General features: G+C 44.9%; 1 protein-coding gene across 1 annotated transcript; it reads left to right on the top strand.

Annotated features, from left to right (window-relative positions):
* Window positions 1–208: 208 nt before the first annotated feature.
* Window positions 209–27,719, top strand: LOC138675123 (estradiol 17 beta-dehydrogenase 5-like). The gene is made up of 9 exons (XM_069763112.1): window positions 209–367; window positions 2,445–2,612; window positions 2,805–2,921; window positions 3,077–3,154; window positions 8,071–8,193; window positions 9,527–9,636; window positions 17,441–17,606; window positions 23,916–23,998; window positions 25,842–27,719. The coding sequence occupies exons 1-9, from the start codon at window positions 281–283 to the stop codon at window positions 25,882–25,884; spliced, it is 975 nt and encodes a 324-aa protein (XP_069619213.1). The 5' UTR covers window positions 209–280; the 3' UTR covers window positions 25,885–27,719.
* The last annotated feature ends 251 nt before the right edge of the window (window positions 27,720–27,970 follow it).

The raw sequence follows: 27,970 nt of genomic DNA, 5'->3' as shown, positions 1-27,970 counted from the left end.
TGATCAAAGCTGTATATAAATATTACCTTTATAATACACAGTATGCACCAATCAATAGCAACATTAAAAAAAAATCAGTCTCTTAAAAGTAGAAGATAAGTTTTTCTCCCACCGCTCAGAAGCTGGCACAGGCATAACAGTGACCCAGCATGATCTATGCTCATTGAGCGCCGTGGGCTATAATGGAGCCAAGAGGTGGAGCGTCGCTCCTGGGACTCAGCCAAGAAAGCCTATATTCACAGAAGAAACTTCAGGACGGATCTGAGCCACAAGCAGGATTATGGCGCTGACAAAACAGTCACGATTTACACTGAACGATGGGCACAAAATTCCGGTGGTCGGACTGGGCACCTATGCTCCTCAGGAGGTAGGTTGTGATAGCCATTAGCTACAAATTTAGGATGGCTTCTTAACACTTGAAATCTTTAGTGGTACGATCCTACAAGTTCACGAGGGTGGAATAATTTACTGCCGACATCATAGCAGTGCTTATAACAGTACGGGCATGTTATAAAAGGTGCGGTTGACTTACGTAACTGTAATGTAATCATGGAGGGCAGGGAAATTTCTGTGCTTGATATCATTCATCGCATCGAAGAAGATCATGAGAACAGCGGTTCTTCCCCTTAGAATTGTCCAGGAGACATTCACTCCTTCTTCTCTTACAGCATGCTCATTCAGTAGAGCAGATAGTGCAAGGCAATGAGGAGATAACGAGAGGAGCTAACGTTGGCATATTGATTGGAGAAAGGTATGGACTGGGGCTGAAATTCAGCCCTGGCATTTGAAATCACACAGGCCCACGTTGTCCCCGTCCCCAAGAACCAGATGCTGGGGTAAGTGACGGAGTCAGTGACTTTGTGCTCCGTTACAACTCTTAACAGTGCGGGTGTCTTGAGAACACCAATTCTGTTACCAACGTAGCAGACAATGCAGCCCACAACCAGACAGGCCCTTCTGGCATTTGCCAGAATTTCCAGATGGCCAGTCCGGCCCTGCTTGGAGACACAGTAGACATAGGACAAGTCATACAAGAAGAGATGTAGGCAGAGAATTGGAGGCACCAGGAGTGGCATAAGGGTTGTTGGATGCAGTGATGGACAGGATGCAAAGCAAGGGTTAACAAGTTTTATAACAGGGAGTACTCCACGCAGGGAGGTAAAAGGTTAAAAAGTATAGATGGAAAAGGATATTGGGAGGTAAAGGGGTAAACGGGGATTTAGCAGTTTAAATGGCAAAGGATATTGTGAGTAGAAGAACGACGGTTCAGATAATGGCCGTTCTTGTGAAGCACTTGTGTCCGGAGTTCCGCAAACTGTAACTCCTGCTGGGACTCAATAGCGCTGGCAACGGCTGGAGTCTTTTCCAAAAGGGTACTGTGTGCATCAATGCCCCGTCTCCTGGCGGCAATGGCGAGTCTCTGGTACCTTCCACTGGGCCCGTAGTCCATAAACTGGTGTGGCAAGAGGAGCGTGGGCCACGGCGCTGTCCGAGCCCGACGTGGCTCCTGCAAGACTCTCCTCACAGTCTCTGTCAACGGTGGCGTTGCTTGAGCGCAGGCCTACTCTGTACGGATGCTCTGGGACCGGGGCACTCATTGGTCCCTGCTGCAATGACTGACAAGGATACGGGCCACAGTTCTGTACGAGCCCAACGTATAGGGTGCAGGTGACTGGGCAGATCAGCACTAGCAAAGTCAGGGTGTAGATAACGGTCACGCTCCTGGTCTCTTTCAGGCGGCACGCGTGTGACATTCACGGACCCGAAGTGTCTGGCACCTTGCTTTATGGTAGTCACCGGGCTCACACTGCACGTCTCTTTCTCTCAGATCCCTGCTGCTGGCGACAGCAGCACACCTGACCCCTCTCTCTGCTTCGGCACTGTCAGCTCGGCTGTGCTTTGTGTGCACAGCTCTCTCTATGCGACCTGTCACAGCGCCGATACTCTGTCGCAGGAGTAGCAGAGCGCGTCGCTCGCCGCTCTGTGCGCTGCTCTGCGTTCACGCCAAACTGACCTGCTGAGCGCGTTTTTATCATTTTTCCCCCCGCTGCTGTGCACGCTTTCCTCCTGTCTATCCCCGCCCTTCTGGGTCTGCAGAAAGGACCCACTGACTCAAGCTTCCCTCAGGCAAAAGGGGAAGATCTACCTCCCTCAAGCTTCTCCCCCGGGAACAGGGGATGCAGCCTTTTCAGTTCCGGACCCTGCATGCATGAACCCGCGGTCCGGTTGTCCCCCTTACATAACAAGCACAATGTTAGAGATAATCAGTCAAGCCTGAAAAAGCCTTGGTGAAGGTACAATAAAGACATAGGATAAGGGGAAAGGACACAGTCGGAGAAGATGTCAACTATGATGTAGACTTCGACCTGGATGTCGTTTTGCTAAATAAAATGTTCACGTAACCCTATGTTCCTGTCTACCCTTGTCTCCTATCATTATTTTAGTTTCCTAAGTCTATGGCGGAGGAGGCTGTGAAAGTCGCTCTCGATGTTGGGTATCATCACATTGATTCTGCATTAATATACGGGAATGAGGTTGAGGTCGGACGAGGTATCAACACGAAGATCACGGATGGAACGGTCAAGAGAGAAGACGTGTACTACACTGGCAAGGTGGTCACAATGAGATGCTTCCATGGGCAGTCATCAGTTGTCCCCTTTAGCCGCTATCTTGGTCATTGGCGAAAGTGACAGACGCGGGGTGGTAGCTCTTTTTTACAGTATTTCTTAGCCATCATCCACTCTTCAATTGATCCTTAACTTTTAAGTACATTATTAAGCAATTTTTACTTTTTACCCTTTTAGCTGTGGAGCACCTATCAGTCCCCCGAGTTGGTCCGTCACGGTCTTGAGAAGTCTTTGAAGGATCTACGTCTGGATTACTTAGATCTTTATCTTATTGATAACCCCTTTGAATTCAAGGTCTGTCCATGACTCCCAACATTTTCTAAACTGTTCATAGCTTGAACTTATGGTGGCTAAAGAATAGATCCAACTCATCTCATGGTCTTCCTTCTTTTAGACTTTGAATTTCATAGGTTGTGTTTTGATATTTTTGTTTTATTCTTACTATTAAGCCTGGTGATGATCTATGGCCAACAGATGAAAATGGAAAATTGATTTATCACAATACTGATATTCGAGACACTTGGAAGGTATGTAGACCTTAGATTTTCAGAGGTTTCAGTCTGTTATTGGAGTCATATGGTCCTTACACATGCCACCAGTGACATCTCAATTTACGAGTGACTCATTTCTTCTTCAATGATGATGAATTCGACACTTACGTAACAGCAACTCTCTAGAATTACTTAAAGAGAAGTTATCATCAGAAAATGACTGATTGCTTAAATCAGATTTTTATGTTACATATATTTTTTCGGGCGTAATGCGTAATAGTACAGCGATTTCGGACTTTCCCTGCTTGGTGCAGGCTTCGGCATTGAGCTCGCACCTTTCTGGGCACCTGTCAACTGATATATTCAGATGACATGTGCCCACAACAGCGGTGGGTGGAATCACTATCCACCCACGGCTGTTAGCTAGTTAAATACCACTGTCAATTTCTGACAGCGGCATTTAACTCGCGCTTCAGGCAAGCACGACAGAAATCCCGCCCATCGGTGACCCCGTCACGTTATCGCAGGTCACCGATGGGTTGACATGACAACTAGAGATCTCCGGCAGACCTCTATGGTTATAATAGCCAGATTGCTATGAGCACCGCCCAGTGGTCGGCACTCTTAGCAAGGGAGCATTTCTGCTGCACAAAGGCGATCTGATCATCGCCTGTATGTGGCAGTGCCAATCAGATTATGGCAGCTTCTAATCTCTCATGGAGATTATTGAAGCATGCAAAAAAAAGATGTTTTTAAAAATATTAAAAGAATTTAAAAAAAATTAAATATTCAAATCACCACCATTTTGCCAAATTCAAAATAAAACAATAATAGAAAATTCAAACATACAAATATTTGGTATCGCCGGGTTCAGAATCGCTCGATCTATCAATAAAAAAGAATTAACCCGAGAAACGAGAAAAAAAGTCAAAACGCCAGAATTACTTTTTTTTTTTTAAATGCAGTAACGGGCTTTCAAAAGATCACATCTGCACAAACGTGGTATCATTAAAAAGGTCAGCTCGGCGCCCAAAAAATAAGCCCTCAACCAACCCAAGATCACAAAAAATGGAGACTCCATGGGCAGCAGAAAATTGCACAATTTATTGTTATTAATTTTTTTTAACAACTTTGGCATTTTTTTCACCTGGACAATCAAAATGGCAGGTCAGTTTTAGCATTTTGTGAACAAGGTAAAAAAAAAAAAATTTCATCCCACTTGGAATTTTTTTCCTATTTTCCAGTACATGATATGGTAAAAGCAATGGTGTATTTCAAATGTACATCTTGTCCTGCAAAAAACAAGCCCTCACATGGCCATTTTGACCAAAAAGTAAAAAAGTTATGGCTCTGGGAAGAAGGGGAGCAAAAAACGAAAATGCAAAAATGGAAAATGGCCCGGGATATAAGGGGTTAACATATCACAATCTGTATTTATAATGAAAAATAGATATATTTCAGTTCTCAAACCAGCCACTGGGACTTTTATTTTAGATTTTAACTTCCTGCTGTTTCAGGAAACAACACATGTACATAGCCACAATGTTCAGACCCAGAATGTATCTTTTGCATTGAAGCATCTAATAAAAGTCATCATAAAGGGACAGGAAGCAGGGTCAGCTGTGATATACTCTATTGTTAATGATGGATCCTGTGTTATCTACTGTACATACAGGTGTTATCAGTCATTGCACAGGAGGCAGAGGAGGTGAGCTGTGATATCACCTATTGTGAATGGTGGATCCTGTGTTATCTACTGTATATAGTGGAGTTATCAGTCATTGTACAGGAGGAGGAGGTCAGCTGTGATATACTCTATTGTTAATGATGGATCCTGTGTTATCTACTGTACATACAGGTGTTATCAGTCATTGCACAGGAGGCAGAGGAGGCGAGCTGTGACATCACCTATTGTGAATGGTGGATCCTGTGTTATCTACTGTATATAGTGGAGTTATCAGTCATTGTACAGGAGGAGGAGGTCAGCTGTGATATACTCTATTGTTAATGATGGATCCTGTGTTATCTACTGTACATACAGGTGTTATCAGTCATTGCACAGGAGGAGGAGGTGAGCTGTGACATCATCTATTGTTAATGATGGATCCTGTGTTATCTACTGTACATACAGGTGTTATCAGTCATTGCACAGGAGGCAGAGGAGGTGAGCTGTGATATCACCTATTGTGAATGGTGGATCCTGTGTTATCTACTGTATATAGTGGAGTTATCAGTCATTGTACAGGAGGAGGAGGTCAGCTGTGATATACTCTATTGTTAATGATGGATCCTGTGTTATCTACTGTACATACAGGTGTTATCAGTCATTGCACAGGAGGCAGAGGAGGCGAGCTGTGACATCACCTATTGTGAATGGTGGATCCTGTGTTATCTACTGTATATAGTGGAGTTATCAGTCATTGTACAGGAGGAGGAGGTCAGCTGTGATATACTCTATTGTTAATGATGGATCCTGTGTTATCTACTGTACATACAGGTGTTATCAGTCATTGCACAGGAGGAGGAGGTGAGCTGTGACATCATCTATTGTTAATGATGGATCCTGTGTTATCTACTGTACATACAGGTGTTATCAGTCATTGCACAGGAGACAGAGGAGGTGAGCTGTGATATCACCTATTGTGAATGGTGCATCCTGTGTTATCTACTGTATATAGAGGAGTTATCAGTCATTGTACAGGAGGAGGAGGTGAGCTGTGACATCATCTATTGTGAATGGTGGATCCTGTGTTATCTACTGTATATAGAGGTGTTATCATTCATTGTACAGGAGGAGGAGGAGGTGAGCTGTGACATCACCTATTGTGAATGGTGGAACTTGTGTTACCTACTGTATATAGAGGAGTTATTAGTCATTGTACAGGAGGAGGAGGTGAGCTGTGACATCACCTATTGTGAATGGTGAATCCTGTGTTATCTACTGTATATAGAGGTGTTATCAGTCATTGTACAGGAGGAGGAGGTGAGCTGTGACATCACCTATTGTGAATGGTGAATCCTGTATCATCTACTGTATATAGAGGTGTTATCAGACACTGTACAGGAGGAGGAGGTGAGCTGTGACATCACCTATTGTGAATGGTGGATCCTGTGTTATCTACTGTATATAGAGGTGGTATCAGTCATTGTACAGGAGGAGGAGGTGAGCTGTGACATCACCTATTGTGAATGGTGGATCCTGTGTTATCTACTGTATATAGAGGTGTTATCAGTCATTGTACAGGAGGAGGAGGTGAGCTGTGACATCACCTATTGTGAATGGTGGATCCTGTGTTATCTACTGTATATAGAGGTGTTATCAGTCATTATACAGGAGGAGGAGGTGAGCTGTGACATCATCTATTGTGAATGGTGGATCCTGTGTTATCTACTGTATATAGAGGTGTTATCAGTCATTATACAGGAGGAGGAGGTGAGCTGTGACATCACCTATTGTGAATGGTGGATCCTGTGTTATCTACTGTATATAGAGGTGTTATCAGTCATTGTACAGGAGGAGGAGGTGAGCTGTGACATCACCTATTGTGAATGGTGAATCCTGTATCATCTACTGTATATAGAGGTGTTATCAGACACTGTACAGGAGGAGGAGGTGAGCTGTGACATCACCTATTGTGAATGGTGGATCCTGTGTTATCTACTGTATATAGAGGTGGTATCAGTCATTGTACAGGAGGAGGAGGTGAGCTGTGACATCACCTATTGTGAATGGTGGATCCTGTGTTATCTACTGTATATAGAGGTGGTATCAGTCATTGTACAGGGGGAGGAGGTGAGCTGTGACATCACCTATTGTGAATGGTGGATCCTGTGTTATCTACTGTATATAGAGGTGTTATCAGTCATTGTACAGGAGGAGGAGGTGAGCTGTGACATCACCTATTGTGAATGGTGGATCCTGTGTTATCTACTGTATATAGAGGTGTTATCAGTCATTATACAGGAGGAGGAGGTGAGCTGTGACATCATCTATTGTGAATGGTGGATCCTGTGTTATCTACTGTATATAGAGGTGTTATCAGTCATTATACAGGAGGAGGAGGTGAGCTGTGACATCACCTATTGTGAATGGTGGATCCTGTGTTATCTACTGTATATAGAGGTGTTATCAGTCATTATACAGGAGGAGGAGGTGAGCTGTGACATCATCTATTGTGAATGGTGGATCCTGTGTTATCTACTCCATATAGAGGTGAAATACCACGAAAAAATGGTGTACTGGTCCGAAAGGTAACATAAATACAAACTTTATTAAAGTATAGATACAAAACAGGTCAAAAGTGACAGCAAAGGGTTAAAATCGGCTACACGGCCGTGATTGCATGATGAGGGAACAGCACGGCGCTCCTAGTCCAGCAGGTGGAATAGATCATAACGCAATGCTGAAACTTAAGTAACTAACCCTCCCAAATGAAATGTAACCCAACCACGGGGGTCAGAAAAGAGGGAGAACAGCAGCAGAATCAAGGCATTAGTGCAGTTAAAGGGAACCTGTCACCCCCAAAATCGATGGTGAGGTAAGCTCACCGCTATCAGGGGCTTATCTACAGCATTCTGTAATGCATTCAGTAATGCTGTAGATAAGCCCCCGATGTATCCTGAAAGAGGAGAAAAAGAGGTTATAATATACTCACCCAGGGGCGGTCCCGCTGCTGGTCAGGTCAAATGGGTGTCTCAGGTCCGCTCCGACACCTCCTATCTTCATTCCATGACGTTCTCTTCTGGTCTTCAGGCCGCAGCTCCGACGCAGGCGTACTGATTTGCCCTGTTGAGGGCAGAGCAAAGTACTGCAGTGCGCAGGCGCTGGGCCTCTCTGAATTTTCCGGTGCCTGCGCACTGCAGTACTTTATTGTTCAATATAGTTGTCACTTCTTATATCCCACTCTTCTTAGCAAGTTTTTCGCATTTTGTAATTTTTTTTTTTCTTTTAGGCTATGGAAGATTGTAAAGAAGCCGGACTGGTCAGATCTATAGGCGTCTCCAACTTCAACCATAAGCAACTGGAGCTCATCCTCAACATGCCGGGTCTGAGATACAAACCTGTGTGCAACCAGGTAGAGTAGAACTATCCCGTCTCCAAGATTATTGAACATGGGTGGCGCCTTGCAGCGCTGGGGCCCTGAGTTTAAATCCCACCAAGGACAACATCTGCAAGGAGTTTGCATGTTCTCCCTGTGTTTGTGTGGGTTTCCTCCGGGCACTCCGGTTTCTTCCCACACTCCAAAGGCATACTGATAGGGAAGTTAGATTGTGAGCCCCAACGGGGACAGTGATGATAATGCTTGTAAAGCGCTGTGGAATTAATGGCGCTAAATAAATGAGTAAAATAAATAAATTAGCATTTTTTATGTTTTTTTTTTTTAAATAAGACGTTGCCAAAAGCAAAAACCAAAAATTTTCTAGACTTAGATATGACGTACACTTAGAAAAGATTTTCACTCCAAAACCTTAGCCTTGCAGCTGGATCCCTTTAAAGGGCTTCTGTTAGTAGGATCAACTCTCCTAAGCCGTCTGTATGAGCACGTAGGTTATAAAAAAATGAATAAAATGATACCTTGATATCTGTGATCTGATGTCTTATGCCAGAGAAAACAACATTTTTCATAATATGTAAATGAAGCTGTTTAGATCTATGGGCTGGACGTAGATCTCCCGGAGACTCCGCCTCCAGAACTTATTTTAAATGTTACCAGTGTGAGACATGCAGATCAGGAAAGCAGACTGTCAGTCATGACATGTCTCACACTGGAAACACAACTTTAATTTAAAATAATGTTTAGAGGCAGATTCTCAAGGAGATCTGAGCCCCGCCCATAGATCTAAACAGCCTATCTACATATTAAGAAAGACATGGATTTCTCTTGAGTAAGACATCGGATCGCAGATATCAAGGTGTCATTTTATTCCACTTCCTAAGACCTACATGCCTATATACACCGCTTAGGAGGCTTGATCCCATTCTCAGATTCCCTTTAAGGAGTGTTCCCTGGGCAGACATTTTTTGGTAGACTCAAATTTTTTTGAGTCTACCAAAGCTAGGAACATCACCCAACTGCTGGTGCACTCATGGTCGAGATCATCAGCTTAGTCTATAGACTGTAGATTTTTTAACAAGGGGTAGGAGAACGGGCCTTGATACTGAATTGTCCTTCAGCCAAATTTATTTGTATAGTTGTGATTTAGAGTTTGTAGAACGGGAGGTTTACTAGTGAGCCACCAACCTTTATGTCTCATAGGAGAGGCCTCAATACCAAGTCATAATTTTGGGTTCAAGCATAACAAACAGTAGAAAAAGTTGTGTTGGCTCCAACCAAACCAGACGACACTACAAAATTACCATTGGAATCTGCCTTTGGTCCTTACGTTAGATATTTTGTGCATCTCCAGGTGGAATGTCATATCTACAATAATCAGGCCAAGCTGCTGGAGTTCTGCAAATCCCACAACATAGTCCTGGTGGCATACGGGGTGCTGGGCTCTACTCGAGAGCCAAACTGGTAAGAACTCTCTTGGAATTGGACAAACCGAAATCGCAACTGCAACTACTCCGAGTCCTTCTTCTCCCTACAAAGGAAGAACCGGGTGGTGCCATCTTCCATGTTTAATAAGCAAATCTTACTGCACTCAACTTTAAAGGGTTATCTGGGACTTTTGTTTCCCTATCGGTATAAGCACTTATAGCCGGAATGTTATTGAGTACCCGCCTGTCCTGTGACAAACTCTACCAGCTCAGAGTGGTCAAGGACCTCTCCTGCCATTGATTTTCCTGCTTCCTGTGAGGTCATTTCATCAGAGTAGTTCATTCTCTTCCTCTCTGCTCTGTTGACAGGGTCATCACTCCTGAAGTCATGCTGATTGACAGCCCACACCATGCTGGGTTAGGCTGATCTGGCTGCCAATTGACATGACGTTGATGACGTTGATTGTATGCTCCTTTGATCATCGGGGAAGAGAAGGAACTGTGACATTACAGGATTCAAGAGAGTCGCCGGTAAGCGCGGTCCATGACTGTTCTGAGCCGGGAGAGATTGACGCATGGCCGATAATCTGTATCAGGCTTATGTGGCACTCTTAGGCTACGTTCACATTTGCGTTGTTGGGCGCAGCGTCGTCGACGCATACCGACGCATGCGTCATGCGCCCCTATCTTTAACATGGGGGGCGCATTGACATGCGCCGGTATGCGTTGTATTGCGTTACGACGCATGCGTCAATTTGACGTACCAGACAGGGTGCGGAGGACGCTGCTTGTAGCGTTTTCCCTGCGCCAAAATTCATGAACATTACTATTTTATGTCAACGCATGCATCAAAAAAACGCAGCGTTGTGTATATGCGTTGTGGGTTGCGTCGACGACGCTGCGCCCAACAACGCAAATGTGAACGTAGCCTTATAGGGTGCTAAAATTGGGTTCCACCCCACACAAGAAGAAAATAGAACTTGGCACTCGTTCAAGGCTGAAATAATATATTTATTGCACGAAAAGAAAAAATCAGAAGGATCCACATAAAAAAAAGTTGACGTTTTGGCCTAAATGGTCTTCGTCACAGAACTAATATGCAACAGATAAACAAACATAATTACCAGAAACGTATAAATAATTATACATCAGTCCATAATAAACAAAAAAAATTAAGAAAAAGGGGTCTCATAAGAAATATGAAAACTGAAAATTAGAGATTATACATGACAAACCTAAGAAATAATTACTCACAGTATCTGGTCTCTCTATAATTAATTCAATAGAGATCTGGCACAGGGTCAATAAACTGAAAGATAATTGAAATCTAATAATAAATCAGTAACAGGAGTCAGCACAGAGAACACTCACCGGTGAGTCCTACAGCAGAAATGAGACAGACCGCGCTGCAGAGAAAAGCACAACGTCACGTTCTCCACTCTGTTCCTGTCTGATATGTTTCATTGTGTATTGGTTGAGCTAGGTCTGTACTGCAATCATCTATGTTCACTTTCCTTGATTCGTCTTCTACTTAAAGCTGGCTAGGTCCTCCACCCAGCATCAATCGTACACTTGCTGCTGCCTGTGTAATATTGATCTGTTATGAAAGGTAATTCAGTACCACAATGGACATAGAGGTCAGCGCACATACAGTGACTTGGCAATAACCCAAAAAACAAGAACGAGCTCTGAGACGTGGGAATTCTGTTGACCGCAATCCCTAATCCTCTCCAACCACACTAGAGGCAGCCGTGGATTGCGCCTAACGCTCCCCATGCAACTCGGCACGGCCTGAGAAACTAGCTAGCCTGAAGACAGAAAATAAGCCTACCTTGCCCCAGAGAAATACCCCAAAGGAAAAGGCAGCCCCCACATACAATGACTGTGAGTTAAGATGAAAAGACAAACGTAGAGATGAAATAGATTTAGCAAAGTGAGGCCCAACTTTCTGAACAGAGCGAGGATAGGAAAGGTAACTTTGCGGTCAACACAAAACCCTACAAAAACCACACAAAGGGGCAAAAAGACCCTCCGTACCGAACTAACGGCACGGAGGTACACCCTCTGCGTCCCAGAGCTTCCAGCAAGCAGTAAAAAACAAATTGACAAGCTGGACAGAAAAAAAACAGCAAACAAATAGCAAAGAGTAACTTAGCTATGCAGAGCAGCAGGCCACAGGAACGAACCAGGAGGAAACAGGTCCAATACTAGAACATTGACTGGAGGCCAGGATCAAAGCACTAGGTGGAGTTAAATAGAGCAGCACCTAACGACTTCACCACATCACCTGAGGAAGGAAACTCAGAAGCCGCAGTACCACTTTCCTCCACCAACAGAAGCTCACAGAGAGAACCAGCCGAAGTACCACTTGTGACCACAGGAGGGAGCTCTGCCACAGAATTCACAACAGTACCCCCCCCTTGAGGAGGGGTCACTGAACCCTCACCAGAGCTCCCAGGACGACCAGGATGAGCCATATGAAAGGCACGAACAAGATCGGGAGCATGGACATCAGAGGCAAAGACCCAGGAATTATCTTCCTGAGCATAACCCTTCCACTTAACCAGATACTGGAGTTTCCGCCTTGAAACATGAGAATCCAAAATCTTCTCCACAATATACTCCAACTCCCCCTCCACCAAAACCGGGGCAGGAGGATCAACAGATGGAACATAGGTGCCACGTATCTCCGCAACAATGACCTATGGAATACGTTATGTATGGAAAAAGAATCTGGAAGGGTCAGACGAAAAGACACAGGATTAAGAACCTCAGAAATCCTATACGGACCAATAAAACGAGGTTTAAACTTAGGAGAGGAAACCTTCATAGGAATATGACGAGAAGATAACCAAACCAAGTCCCCAACCCGAAGTCGGGGACCCACACAGCGTCTGCGATTAGCGAAACGTTGAGCCTTCTCCTGGGACAAGGTCAAATTGTCCACTACATGAGTCCAAATCTGCTGCAACCTGTCCACCACAGTATCCACACCAGGACAGTCCGAAGACTCAACCTGCCCTGAAGAGAAACGAGGATGGAACCCAGAGTTGCAGAAAAACGGTGAAACCAAGGTAGCCGAGCTGGCCCGATTATTAAGGGCGAACTCAGCCAAAGGCAAAAAGGACACCCAGTCATCCTGATCAGCAGAAACAAAGCATCTCAGATATGTTTCCAAGGTCTGATTGGTTCGTTCGGTCTGGCCATTAGTCTGAGGATGGAAAGCCGAGGAAAAAGACAAGTCAATGCCCATCCTACCACAAAAGGCTCGCCAAAACCTCGAAACAAACTGGGAACCTCTGTCAGAAACGATGTTCTCTGGAATGCCATGTAAACGAACCACATGCTGAAAAAACAATGGCACCAAATCAGAGGAGGAAGGCAATTTAGACAAGGGCACCAAATGGACCATCTTAGAGAAGCGATCACAGACCACCCAAATGACTGACATCTTTTGAGAGACGGGAAGATCTGAAATAAAATCCATAGAGATATGTGTCCAAGGCCTCTTCGGGACCGGCAAGGGCAAAAGCAACCCACTGGCACGAGAACAGCAGGGCTTAGCCCGAGCACAAATCCCACAGGACTGCACAAAAGTACGCACATCCCGCGACAGAGATGGCCACCAAAAGGATCTAGCCACTAACTCTCTGGTACCAAAGATTCCAGGATGACCAGCCAACACCGAACAATGAACCTCAGAGATAACTTTATTCGTCCACCTATCAGGGACAAACAGTTTCTCCGCTGGGCAACAATCAGGTATATTAGCCTGAAATTTTTGCAGCACCCGCCGCAAATCAGGGGAGATGGCAGACACAATTACTCCCTCTTTGAGGATACCCACCGGCTCAGATACACCCGGAGAGTCGGGCACAAAACTCCTAGACAGAGCATCCGCCTTCACATTTTTAGAGCCCGGAAGGTATGAAATCACAAAGTCAAAACAGGCAAAAAACAACGACCAACGAGCTTGTCTAGGATTCAACCGCTTGGTGGACTCGAGATAAGTCAAGTTCTTATTATCAGTCAAGACCACCACGCGATGCTTAGCTCCTTCAAGCCAATGACGCCACTCCTCGAATGCCCACTTCATGGCCAGCAACTCTCGATTGCCCACATCATAATTTCGCTCAGCAGGCGAAAACTTCCTGGAAAAGAAGGCGCATGGTCTCATCACCGAGCAACCAGAATTTCTCTGCGACAAAACAGCCCCTGCTCCAATCTCAGAAGCATCAACCTCGACCTGGAACGGAAGTGAAACATCTGGTTGACACAACACAGGGGCAGAAGAAAAACGACGCTTCAACTCTTGAAAAGCTTCCACCGCAGCAGAAGACCAATTGACCACATCAGCACCTTTCTTGGTCAAATCGGTCAATGGTTTAGCAATACTAGAAAAATTGCAGATGAAGCGACGATAAAAATTAGCAAAGCCCAGGAACTTTTGCAGACTTTTCAGAGATGTCGGCTGAGTCCAATTATGGATGGCTTGGACCTTAACAGGGTCCATCTCGATAGTAGAAGGGGAAAAGATGAACCCCAAAAATGAAACCTTCTGAACACCAAAGAGACACTTTGATCCCTTCACAAACAAAGAATTAGCACGCAGGACCTGAAACACCGTTCTGACCTGCTTCACATGAGACTCCCAATCATCCGAGAAGATCAAAATGTCATCTAAGTACACAATCAGGAATTTATCCAGGTACTCTTGGAAGATGTCATGCATAAAGGACTGAAACACTGATGGAGCATTGGCAAGTCCGAACGGCATTACTAGATACTCAAAATGGCCCTCAGGCGTATTAAATGCAGTTTTCCACTCATCGCCTCGCTTAATACGCACAAGATTATACGCACCACGAAGATCTATCTTGGTGAACCAACTAGCCCCCTTAATCCGAGCAAACAAATCAGATAACAATGGCAAGGGGTACTGAAATTTAACCGTGATCTTATTTAGAAGGCGGTAATCTATACAAGGTCTCAGTGAACCATCCTTCTTGGCTACAAAAAAGAACCCTGCTCCCAATGGCGACGATGACGGGCGAAAATGCCCCTTCTCCAAAGACTCCTTCACATAACTGCGCATAGCGGCGTGCTCAGGCACAGATAAATTAAACAGTCGACCTTTTGGGAATTTACTACCAGGAATCAAATCGATAGCACAATCACAATCCCTATGCGGAGGTAGAGCATCGGACTTGGGCTCATCAAATAAATCCCGGTAATCAGACAAGAACTCTGGAACCTCAGAAGGGGTGGATGACGAAATAGACAGAAATGGGACATCACCATGTACCCCCTGACAACCCCAGCTGGACACAGACATGGATTTCCAATCTAATACTGGATTATGGACTTGTAGCCATGGCAACCCCAACACGACCACATCGTGCAGATTATGCAACACCAGAAAGCGAATAACCTCCTGATGTGCAGGAGCCATGCACATGGTCAGCTGGGTCCAGTACTGAGGCTTATTCTTGGCCAAAGGCGTAGCATCAATTCCTCTCAATGGAATAGGACACTGCAAGGGCTCCAAGAAAAACCCACAACGCCTAGCATACTCCAAGTCCATCAAATTCAGAGCAGCGCCTGAGTCCACAAATGCCATGACAGAATATGATGACAAAGAGCAGATCAAGGTAACAGACAGAAGAAATTTTGACTGTACCGTACCAATGGTGGCAGACCTAGCGAACCGCTTAGTGCGCTATTACAATCAGAGATAGCATGAGTGGAATCACCACAGTAGAAACACAGCCCATTCAGACGTCTGTGTTCTTGCCGTTCAACTCTGGTCAAAGTCCTATCGCACTGCATAGGCTCAGGTTTAAGCTCAGGTAATACCGCCAAATGGTGCACAGATTTACGCTCGCGCAAGCGTCGACCGATCTGAATGGCCAAAGACATAGACTCATTCAGACCAGCAGGCATAGGAAATCCCACCATGACATCCTTAATGGCTTCAGAGAGACCTTTTCTGAAAATAGCTGCGAGCGCACCTTCATTCCACTGAGTGAGTACGGACCACATTCTAAATTTCTGACAATATACCTCTATTTCATCCTGACCCTGACACAGAGCCAGCAAATTCTTCTCTGCCTGATCCACAGAATTAGGCTCATCGTACAGCAATCCGAGCGCCAGGAAAAATGCATCGATATTACTTAATGCAGAATCTCCTGACGCAAGAGAAAATGCCCAGTCCTGAGGGTCGCCACGCAAAAAAGAAATAACGATCCTAACTTGTTGAACTGGGTCACCAGAGGAGCGAGGTTTCAAAGCCAGAAATAGTTTACAATTATTTTTGAAACTCAGAAATTTAGTTCTATCTCCAAAAAACAAATCAGGAATAGGAATTATCGGTTCTAACATAGAATTCTGAACCACAAAGTCTTGAATACTTTGTACTCTTGCCGTGAGCTGATCCACACATGAAGACAGACCTTTAATGTCCATTGCTACACCTGTGTCCTGAACCACCCAAATGTCTAGGGGAAAAAAAAGGCAAAACACAGTGCAAAGAAAAAAAAATGGTCTCAGAACTTCTTTTTTCCCTCTATTGAGAATCATTAGTACTTTTGGCCTCCAGTACTGTTATGAAAGGTAATTCATAAAAACAAGAACGAGCTCTGAGACGTGGGAATTCTGTTGACCGCAATCCCTAATCCTCTCCAACCACACTAAAGGCAGCCGTGGATTGTGCCTAACGCTCCCCATGCAACTCGGCACGGCCTGAGAAACTAGCTAGCCTGAAGAGAGAAAATAAGCCTACCTTGCCCCAGAGAAATACCCCAAAGGAAAAGGCAGCCCCCACATACAATGACTGTGAGTTAAGATGAAAAGACAAACATAGAGATGAAATAGATTTAGCAAAGTGAGGCCCAACTTTCTGAACAGAGCGAGGATAGGAAAGGTAACTTTGCGGTCAACACAAAACCCTACAAAAACCACACAAAGGGGCAAAAAGACCCTCCGTACCGAACTAACGGCACGGAGGTACACCCTCTGCGTCCCAGAGCTTCCAGCAAGCAGTAAAAAACAAATTGACAAGCTGGACAGAAAAAAACAGCAAACAAATAGCAAAGAGTAACTTAGCTATGCAGAGCAGCAGGCCACAGGAACGAACCAGGAGGAAACAGGTCCAATACTAGAACATTGACTGGAGGCCAGGATCAAAGCACTAGGTGGAGTTAAATAGAGCAGCACCTAACGACTTCACCACATCACCTGAGGAAGGAAACTCAGAAGCCGCAGTACCACTTTCCTCCACCAACAGAAGCTCACAGAGAGAACCAGCCGAAGTACCACTTGTGACCACAGGAGGGAGCTCTGCCACAGAATTCACAACATTGATCCCTCTGTGCTCTGTGCCTGACCCAGATTGACTTGATTCTTGGCTTGCGATCTGACTTCTCTTGTGCCTGCTCCCTGTAAACTGTTTTGTCTCTCTGGCTTTCCTGACCTCGGCTCGTGAATTGGATTTCGTCTCTGACTTCCCCTGTTGTACTGCTCCATTTCCTGAACCTGACCTTGGATTGTTTGACTTCCCGTTACTTATTCAGTAAGTATTATATATTTTTATTACCGGTCATTGTAGTCTTTTGCTCCACTTCTGGGACTAACATTTACTATACTGACTCGCGTCACAGGATCCTTCTGTGTCTTCTTTTCATGCAATAAATATATTATTTCAGCATGGAAGGAGTGCCAAGTTCTGTCTTCTTCTAGCACAGGAAGATAGTTAGCAACTACCTGCCAATAAGTGCGTAGCCCCATAGAAAAAAAAGTCCCAAAATACGTTTGTCTACCTTGCATCTTTACTCTTCCAGGACTGAAGAGACTGCTCCAATGTTGCTGGAGGACCCTGTGCTCAATGCAATTGCAAAAAAACATGGCCGAACACCTGCCCAAGTCGCAATGAGACATATGTTACAGAGGGGGATAGTGGTTCTAGCTAAGAGTTTTAAGCCAGAGAGGATCAAGCAGAATCTTGAGGTATGTGATGTGGTATTTAGAAGTTCACACTTTAGCTAAGAAGCGGTCAAGTAAAGAATTACTCAACTTCTTATGGCCAAAACACATCCATCATGTGACATACTATGCATTCGATCTCCTTTCATGTACCTTGGTGATAATACCTCTGTTCTACAATGGGATCTCCATACCAGAAAACAACCTTTTCAAACAACCCAAATTGCACTTAATTGTATTAAATTGAGTGCAAACATGAGAATGAGTAGTCTAGAACAGAGTAGTCTAGAACAGGATTTCCTTTGCATTGCACAGGTGATGCAATTATTACCTGAGCAAGACTAAGGAAATCCTGAAAACATGACATGTTGGTGGGCCTTGAGGACTGGAGTTGGGAACCCCTGGTCTAGAATGTCAAGAGTTGACTCAAGAGAATGCATGTAAGCGTGACATGACCCTCTTGCTTAAGAGAGTGTCACAATCCATTTTTGGATTTGTGGCAGCTCTGGTTTCACTCAGTTAAAACTTTTTTCCTTTCAGGCCATCGGGGGTTAATGTCAGTTTTTCCCCGCTGACAATATGGTGTTACTGCAGTGCTGCTGGGTCAGCTGATGTGGGTGTTGACCACTCCCGCCATCCTTCAAATGGTCACCTGATGCATCAGCTGACTGTTAGTGATACAGTTTCTTTCTAGAGACCAGCCTAACAGGAGCAGCTCTCTGGTGTCAACCACGTCTGGTTTTTGGAGTCCAGTTGCTGTTATGTGCGGTGTGGAGCTTAGCAGCGGTGTCCATAAGCTACGTTGTAATTTCCCCATCACTTACGTGTTTGTCATTATCCCCTATGTGATATTATCTGTAGTAGGTAGGCTAGTGCCCTACGCCAGTCAGTGTACTAGCCAGGGCAGTTTAGGTGACAGAGAGGGACGAGCCGGCGGGGAAAAGGACCTGCATAGGGCGTTAAGGGAGTGCAGGGACAGGCTCAGGTTTGAGCTCTGGTGGTGACCATCCCTCATTCCCTATTGGTAGGGCCTTCCTCTCGCCTTTCCCATCTTGTTGTGAGTGTCTTGTGCTGTCTGCTGACCGACCACCTGTTGGGTCATGTCACACTTTATGACATTATCACCAACCGTCGCATTTTTTCCGGTGAGCAATGGCTCAAATGCAGGCTTTGCCCAACTGATACAGACCCTCACTGATGAGCTTAAAAGGCTGTGGTGTCATGGTACACAGCAGCTGCAGCAGTTGTCGGGATTCTGGGTCTCAGCTTAGGTGTAGGCTCAACCGGAACCCAAAATATCTCTCCCTGACCATTTCCCTGGTGGGAGAGATAAGTTTGTGGTATTTAAAGAAGCCTGTAAACTATATTTCAGGCTTTGCCCTCGTTCTTCAGGAAGTGAGGAACAGCGTGTGGGGATTATAGTCTCCCTTCTCAAGGGTGATCTCCAATCCTGGGCCTTCTCCCTGCCGACCAGTTCAACATCTTTACTGTCGGTGGATGAGTTTTTTGCGTCATTGGCACTGGTGTATGGGGACCCTGATGGCATCTCCCTGGCTGAGTCTTGTCTCCATAAAATCAAGCAGGGGGCCGGCCGGCTGAGGAGTACTGCTCAGAGTTTAGGAGATGGGCCAGTGACATGCAGTGGAATGACCCTGTCCTTAGGAGCCATTTTTGTCAGGGTTAGTCGCCCAGGCTGCAGGGTACTCTGGTGCAGTATAAAACACCCAGGTCGTTAGAAGCCGCTATGTCCCTTGCTATCCGGACGGATAGACGCCTCAGGGAGAGGCATTCACCAAATCTGCCCGTTGTCCTTTCTAGGGAGGAGGACACACCGGTGCTGACGGACAACGCCATGCAAGTGGGAGGAGTCTTGTCTCAATTAGGGTTGCCTGTGGTTACTTGGTGTTGTGGGGGCATGTTTCCATTGTGGGCAGACTGGTAATTTCATCAGTGTCTGCCCAGCTCGTGCCAAATTACCACCTCCATCTCATAAACTGCGTCCCTCGGTCGTGTGGAGGGAGGCGACCAGGGTGTGTATATTTTCTCCATTTTTTCATCTCAGTGCACCATCCCTGCTGAAGTGGTGGTTGGTGAGGTAACTGAGACAATACCAGTGCTGATAGCAGTGGAGTAGGAGTCAATTTGGTGGATTCTCGCTTTGTCCAGACCCATGGTTTGAGGGGTAGGACGCTTGTGAGACCCCTAAACGTCCAAGCCAATGACTCTGCCTCACTTAGCCAGGGGAGGGTGACCCAAGTCGTAGAGAATATACACGTGCGTATAGGGACTCGTCATGAACAGTCCCTGTCGTGCTACATCTTGGAGGGTATGCCATCGTCTTAGGCCTCCCTTGGTTGAATAAACATAACTCTGTAATAGATTGTCGGTCCAGGGAAGTAGAAAGCTGGGACCAGTCGTGTAAGGACTGCTGCTTGAGAACTACGATCTCTGCCGTCCTTCTGCAACCTACCCCTTCTTCTCCAGTGGGGCAGCAGAGGTGTTACCAGGGAGTAGGGGCAAGACTCAACCCTCACAAGTAAACCCTGAGTCTTGGAGTCCTCTTAGGAGGAGGTGTCAGGGGAGGGTGGTGGTTCCCTCTGTGCATAGTGGGGGTAAGAGTGTGGTGACACAGGGGGACGCCTCTGTTGTCGGTTCCTTAAAGGGTTCTCCATCTGGTAGCAAACGCATGTGTGGAAATAAACGTTCAGGTCCGGACCTGTGTGTGAATGAGTTTTTTCAGATTATGCCTCACTGTAACATAATGTATTTTTTTTACATACCTCGCCGCACGCATACTAGTGCAATTTTTTGCCTAGTTATCTACTGCGCTTGCACATAAGGCATGGGGTTTATGTGTGATGATAATACATGCTTGATCGGTTTCCAACAAATGTTATATGGGGTTATGCTGGGGGCGCGTCCACATGGGCACTAGATTTTTTATCTTAAGGGCCTTGGTACTTTGTCACTTTCTTTGGGCCAGGTGACTTAGTGTGACCAGATGTAATTTCTGCGCGCCTGTAATCTGTGGCAGTGTATTAACTTATATGCTCGCTGATGTGGCGGACTGACGCCTGCGCAGTGCTTACTCCTCTCTATGTCTGACGCCAGTGTAGCATAATGATTACTCTCATATCTCTGGTCTGAGATCTAGAACAGATCGATCAAGATATTCCTCAGGCGGGTAGGTGCAGCACTTGTACCTTATTCGTTTGGGAGCAGGGTGGCACACGTGTGTGATGGCTCTAGCTTTTGTGTACAGTTGCCATGGTTACATGGGTCTCCTAGGCAACTATTACGTTCAATCAGCGTCTGCGTTGTTGTACTTTGGGTGGCGCCTGCGCAGACTGTTTGTGCCGACGCCACTGCCTGCGCCGTTTGCTGGGTCGCCTTGGTAACCTTATATGCCAAACAGATGCTTGCGCAGTGCACGATGGTTATTGTCCCTTGCGCCTGCGCCCTGTGCTTATGTGCACGCCATTTGGACTTCCTGTAAACCATGGCCGCAACCTTGCTGCTCACCTGGTATGTGTTATTTAATCTCATATATACTATATAAAGTAGGTCCACGCCACCAGATGATTGTGGACCTTGAGGAAGACGCCTCCAGCGTCGATACGCGTGGGTCATGCATTATTAGGGTCTTTGAATTTATTTATACCGGCTATATGTTCTTGCTGTGGGTAGGGTACTTTACTCTGGGCGGCTCTTTGTTCACCTTGTAGTCGACCTCAGTTAAGTCCCCTTGGACTTTTTCTGTACACCCTTACAAGTCTGTATAGACAGCATATGTCCCATACCTTTGTTGCATTGGTGGGGAGGCTAACCAGATTATTATAGGTGACACAGCATGCACATAGGGGTTGTGATTTATGTATACCTCACTATGACTTTACCCCATTATCTAGACTGTTTTGCCGGTACCATTTTGCTGTGATTAGACTCTAATATGCCTTTGTAGTATTATACTGTGTATTGCATGGACCCTTATCTCCTATTGTTTGTAGGAGTTTTTAATTGCTTTTACTACGGTTGTTTGTGTGGTGTGGTTCTAAAAATAAAATTTGATATAGTTTTGTGTTATTGATTTGTGGTGATCCCATTTTTGTGATGCTGCCCTTTTTCTGGTTTTGTGTTTGATGACTTTTGCATGCATCAGGTGATCCCCTTTTTAATCTAATAGTGGATGGTGCCCGCTCTACTTCTGGTATCCAATGAGTATGGGTGAGTGTCCACCAAAAACATCAGGTGGAAGAGTGCCACTGGGACCTGGAGTTCTAGGGTGATCGGGCCGTATCGGGTGTCATCAATTCTCAGCCCGGGTACTTTCCAGCTGGAGTTACCCCCAGTAATGCACATACACAACTCATTCCATAGGTCGACGTTCTGGAGATTTGTGGCGCCTCCGAAGCCTGCACTATTGTCATCTCCATCGGGCTGCATTTGCCTTAAACCTGAGGATTAGGTGATCGCAGAGGTGAACTCTGGTGCTTTGAGGCGTCCTCACCGTACATTGCTTTCTAATGAGGTCCCGTGTTGAGGGTCCAGAGGCCCCTCGTTGAAAGGGGTGTACTGTCACGATCCATTTTTGGACTTGTGGCAACTCTGGTTTCACTCAGTTAAAACTTTTTTCCTTTCATACCATCAGGAGTTAATGTCAGTTTTTCCCCGTTGGCAATCTGGTGTTACTGCAGTGCTGCTGGGACAGCTGATGTGGGTGGTGACCACTCCCACCATCCTTTAAAATGGTCACCTGATGCATCAGCTGACTGTTGGTGATACAGCGTCTTTCTGGAGACCAGCCTAGCAGGAGCAACTCTCTGGTGTTTGGAGTCCAGTTGCTGTTATCTGTGGTGTGGAGCTTAGCAGTGGTGTCCATTAGCTAAGTTGTTATTTCCCCATACCTTACATGTTTGTCACTATCCCCTGTGTGATATTATCTGTAGTGGCTAGGCTAGTGCCCTACACCGGCCAGGGCAGTTTAGGTGAAAGAGAGGGACGAGGTATCCTGATGGCGGTGGGGGGAAGGACCCACATAAGGTATTAGGGGAGTGCAGGGACAGGCTCAGGTTTGACCTCAGGTGGTGACGATCCCACATTCCTTATTGGTAGGGCCTTCCTCTTGCCTTTCCCATCCCGTTGTGTGTTGTGCTGTCCACTGACCAACCACCCATTGGGTCATGTCACACTTCGTGACACAGAATCATAGAATGGTAGAGTTGGAGGGACCTCCTGGGTCATCTGATCCAACCCCCTGCTCTAAGGAGGATTCACTAAATCATCCCAGACAGATGTCTGTCCAGCCTCTGTTTGAAAACTTCCAAGGAAGGACAACTCACCACCTCTCATGGCCGCCTGTTCTACTCATTGATCACCCTCACTGTCAAAAAGTTTTTTCTAATATCTAATCTGTGTCTCCTCCCATTTAGTTTCATCCCATTGCTTCTAGTCTTTCCTTGTGCAAAAAAGAATAAAGATGATCCTTCTACAATGTGACAACCCTTGAGATATTTGTAGACAGCTATGAAGTCTCCTCTAACTCTTCTTTTTTGCAAGCTAAACATTCCCAAATCCTGTAACCGTTCTGTGATGTTGAGCTTCCCTCCAGGTCTAAAGTACTCTAAAGTCAACATTTCCAGCAAGTCTCTGCCAATATGATTACAAAACTGTATTTAGGCTTGGCTCGATCAGTTAGAGAGCAAAGTCTCCCAGGATTAGGAGTCCATGGCAGGTGGAGATCCATGGATAATCGGCAGCAATATTCACAGCAATTGGGTTTTGTTGGAAACTGTGACCACTGTGTTGAACACCGGGAAAAATCTACAACAAATTTCGGTATCAAGTGGCTGCAAATTCTACAAATCACATCCATTTTCTGCTACTGCATTTCCTAAGATCCGAATAAGAAATCCTCAGCAATAATAATAATAATAATTGTTGTACATTTAGGATTAGATGACACAGGATTTGTTTGTAGTCTGTGACCTTGGAGACACATATGAGCACATTACTTAGAAAATAGCAGGAAATTTTGCAAAGTTGCCTGTGCCTTTAGTGGAAATGCACTGCAGCAATGAAACAATTGGTTGCAAAAGTAAATATACCCTTTTAATGGATAATGGAAAAATACAGAGGTATGCAAACATGCGGTAAATATTAGAAGTGCCAATGTTCTTCTGAGGACATTCTAGCTACCTTCTTTTGGGTTCCTCTGTTCCAAATGCTAAGGTCCAGTATCCAAGAGATCGGTAATTGTTCATTAACGTGTCAATGGGTTTTAGAAATATACAGTAGAATAAGTTGACTTCTATCTAAGGTCATTTCTAATTTCAGGTTTTTAAATTTGAGTTGAGTGAGGAAGAAATAAAAAGCCTCAATGGGCTGAATCGAAACCTACGCTACATAGATGCGACTAGGTAAGTAAAACATTTTGGAGAATATTTTCCCAAAATTCTGGACAAATTGCATTTAGGCTCCATATATAAGGAAAACGCATACGCTATACATAAGAGACTTACCCCTACATCATACAGTACAAGTCAACTCTTTTTGATGGTCCAGAAAACCCTCAGAAAAAGGACAATCTTCCCAAAAGAGACTCCATATTCCTCAGGAGCTGCTGAACATTTCTTAAAGCAGGAAGGTTTCTTGCATGTAATGCTGGGTTTAGAGTAGCCCAATCTACTCCAGAAGATGTCACCTTCTCGGATTGTGTTCTGTAGGTACGGCTGGAGAACACAGAGACAATACTCTTACAGGGGTCCTGCCACTTGATTCATGCTAGCTACAAATCAAGCAAAATTCGAATTTATTGTCCCTCATGCTCACCTCTAAGGTCCCTCTGGTACTCACCACCACCCGTCCCATTCTTGACGCATCTTCTGATCAGCCTCCAGTCATGTTGGAATCTTCGGGCCTCTTACACTGTGCCGAATTTCCGGCTGTCATGACACCTGGCAGGGATCTCGGCAAGAGCATAGGAGGTCAACGGTGTCATGATGTCACGACATGTGATGTGACCTCCGTGCTCTCGTGCGCAAAGCCCTCCCATGTGCCAGGAAAGCAGGAAGTCCTGTACATCGTGAGAGGCCTCAAGATTCAAGATTCCAACACCCGTGGTAGAGGATCAAAAGATGCGATGGGGACCGGACAGGTGGCAGTGAGTAGCAGAAGTGATTGGTACGGGAAGTTTAAGGATTTTTTAATTTTTTTATCTGTCAATGGCCCATTATGGTTCTATTTGCTGAATCCACATGGAAGCAAATTAGAGAAAAATCTGCGTTTTGGCAAATGCGGAAATTTTTTGGTAAAATTCCATTTATTCCATCATCTTAAGTCTGATAAGTCTGAGAAGCCTTCTCCTCGCCTCACTCCAGGTGATTCACAAGTCTCTTCGTATGTACACACATTTTTTTTTCTCAGAAGCTCAAAAAGTCACGATCTCTTGGAGTACTGTCACCACATCGGCCAACCCGTCTACATCTGCAGGACATGTTTCATCAAGTATGACAGATCGGTAGATTTACTGAATCATACCAGTATGCTCCTTCGTTAGGTGGAGCTTGTGACATCCTAGTGAACACTTGGATAGGTATCTCCAAGAGTTGGCAAGAAGGAAGGCGTCTTATCCATGAACCAGCAGGGAAAAAGCATTACATGGACACATGCTTGAATTAAATGGGTTGTCCAGGACCTTAACATTGATAGCCTATTTTTTATATCGGTCACCTACAGCATATCTTTGGGGTTACAGCATTACTACTCCTACTATCAGCTGTTGGAAGGTCCCATGGCAATTGGAAATAAATAGAATATAGAGCCGAAAAACCACAGCTATGTTGTGGTCCTTCTCAGGTACTGAAGCTCAGCACTTATTGAAGTGAATGTGATCTGAGCTGCAGTACCTGAGACTGACCACTACTCACTGTGTGGCGCTGTGGTGCTTCAGCTCAATACATCGGGGAGTAAACAGAATACTGAGCCAAAGCACCACAGCGCCATACAGTGAGTAGTGGTCAGTCTCAGGTACTGCAGCTCAGATTACATTCACTTCAATAAGAGCCGAGCTTCGGTACCTGGGAACGACCACTGCATAGCTGTGGTTTGTGTTTTTTTCAGCTCCATACATCGCAGATAAAATAGATCGATGGATCAGAATAAGTTTAGCAATTGGTTCTAATTATTCCAAGTGGATGAGAAGAATCAGCTGAATGCTCCCCCTGCTCCCATACTTCAACATTACCTTTTCTGATTTTGCAGGTGGAAAGATCACCCGAAGTATCCATTCCATGAAGAATATTAAATTCATCGGTTTTGTTGGTCTCCGACTTTTGTGAATTGATTATTGAGAACTTTTTAGAAGTTCTAATTTTTTTATTAACAGAATAATGAAATCACTGAAGATACAAAAGGGCCTGAGAATATATTACACCGGTCACCTGACGGCTGCTATTTGACTGTATTTTAACGAAGCCAATCACCAAAAATTTAATATATCTGAATTTTTTGTAAAATTTGGGGCAAATTCAGTTAATCTCGAACCGATTTTCTCATATCTAGTGACACAGAAATCGGCCTCATACTGTACATAAACACTTGGGTCCCAGTCATCATTTGTGCTTTTTTAAGTTACTTTTCTTTTTTTTTGCGTCGTTGCCTTCAATTAGGTTTTTTGTGCTTAATTTTTCAAAATTAAGTTAATACATTATTTACACCAAATAAAAAAAAATGCTCTTTATTTTTGTTTTTTAGTCTTTTTGCCCTTTTTTAGGGCAAAAAAAAAATCACAAGTTCTGCAAAAATGTCTCCAAAAATTCAAGCATTGACAAAATCCCTCCATCGTGAGACTGGCGTGCATTTGGACAAACATTTAGAGACTTTTCAAAAAGTAGCATGTAATGAATCGGTCAGAAAAATTTGGAAAAACAAAACCACATCCACAATGATGACTATAAAAATATCAACGTAAAACACATATAAAATGAAATAAAAATTTGGCATAAATAAAAAAGGCAGCTGTTAAAAAAAACACCAAAAACAAGTCAAAAAGTAATGCATTGGGCCCACACTGTCTACTTTCAATAGACCTGTCATGTAGCAATAGTCACGGGGACTAGAAACTAGAGACCGTCCTCCAATCTGAGGGACAATTTTTGGAAAAAAAAAGTTCTGAATTTCGTCAGCAATTACCCTCGAAATAGCTACTCGGTCAGCAATTCCAAAACTTCAACGTGACATTGGCTCTTTATTATCTCTCAGTAATAACATATTCGAGCCAGCACTTTGATACAAATGGATAGGAGCCAGTAAACATCTAAGAGCTGCACCCTCACTGCAGACAGATTTGTAGACACATTTGAGCAGTTTATGAGACTGGTTGATTAATGGCAAAGATAAAAAAAAGTGCCTAGTCAGTGGGAAATAAATATATATATTGCAGTTCCTTATTTTTGCTTGTACTATTTAGTTATGGAAAAAATAACTAAAAATGTAGTTAAGATGTCAATATAATCCCTCCCAATACTATGCCCCATAGACATGAACGCTCCTCTAATCCTATATTTGGTGTCTCGGAGGGTTCTTCTATAATGATGGTTCCTCACAGCTGCTCGTCTATGATATCTTCATAGAACCACCACATACATATAACACAGCATGAAGGGGCTCGGAGAAGGCGGCAGTGAAGGTGTGTAAGTGTCTGATGGGGTCACACAGCTCATAAAAGGACAACTGCCCGGCCTCATAATCCAGACATATCCTGACTCTATCAGGATTGTTCACTGCTGCCCTCATCGCCGGACATTGCCACACCGCTCAACCAGGACTCTGACACCACTGTGGCCTTGTTTGTGTCGGCCGCATCTACTTATGGACTAGGGCCTCAGCGGAAAGTGTCGGAGACCGACCACTGCAGCCAGAAGATGGACCGCCGTTGCCTGCAGGACCTCATTGGACAAGCACCGCGCCAGCCGTTGTCGGCACTTCTGACTTCCAAGCTACGTCTACTGCCTGAGAAACCTCTCACACGATAAGTGTTTGAACTCTGCACACCTTTTACAATTTAACCGCTTATTTCCCATTTAACTGTTCATCTCCCTGAGTGGAGTATCCCTTTGTTAAATTAAATTGTTAACCCTCGCTCTGCCTCTCGTGCGTCACTGCATCCCGCAACCTGCCCACACAACCCATCTCTAGCAAGAAGTCCATCATACACATGCTTCACTCCATGGTCCAAAAACCCTAAACATTTCTGATGACACCATCGACATAGCCAGTTGTTCTCCTTGTTCTATGTCCATCCACCATCCAGGATGGATGAGAAGACGACCTGCTGATACTGGTGTAGCGCTGCTGGAATCTTGTAGCCAAAGGAGCATGAGCAGGAACAG

The sequence above is a fragment of the Ranitomeya imitator genome, chromosome 4 (genome assembly GCF_032444005.1).
Source record: "Ranitomeya imitator isolate aRanImi1 chromosome 4, aRanImi1.pri, whole genome shotgun sequence".
Classification (NCBI taxonomy): domain Eukaryota; kingdom Metazoa; phylum Chordata; class Amphibia; order Anura; family Dendrobatidae; genus Ranitomeya; species Ranitomeya imitator.
The sequence above is the reverse complement of the archived record's forward strand: the minus strand, read 5'-3'. Positions and strand labels throughout refer to the sequence as shown.

Excerpts from the sequence above, each read along its gene's own strand:
- LOC138675123 (XM_069763112.1), top strand. The coding sequence starts at position 281 with ATGGCGCTGACAAAACAGTCACGATTTACACTGAACGATGGGCACAAA. Across the intron at positions 3,155-8,070 it reads ATATTCGAGACACTTGGAAG|GCTATGGAAGATTGTAAAGA; the intron begins GTATGTAGACCT and ends TTTTTCTTTTAG. Across the intron at positions 17,607-23,915 it reads GGATCAAGCAGAATCTTGAG|GTTTTTAAATTTGAGTTGAG; the intron begins GTATGTGATGTG and ends TTCTAATTTCAG.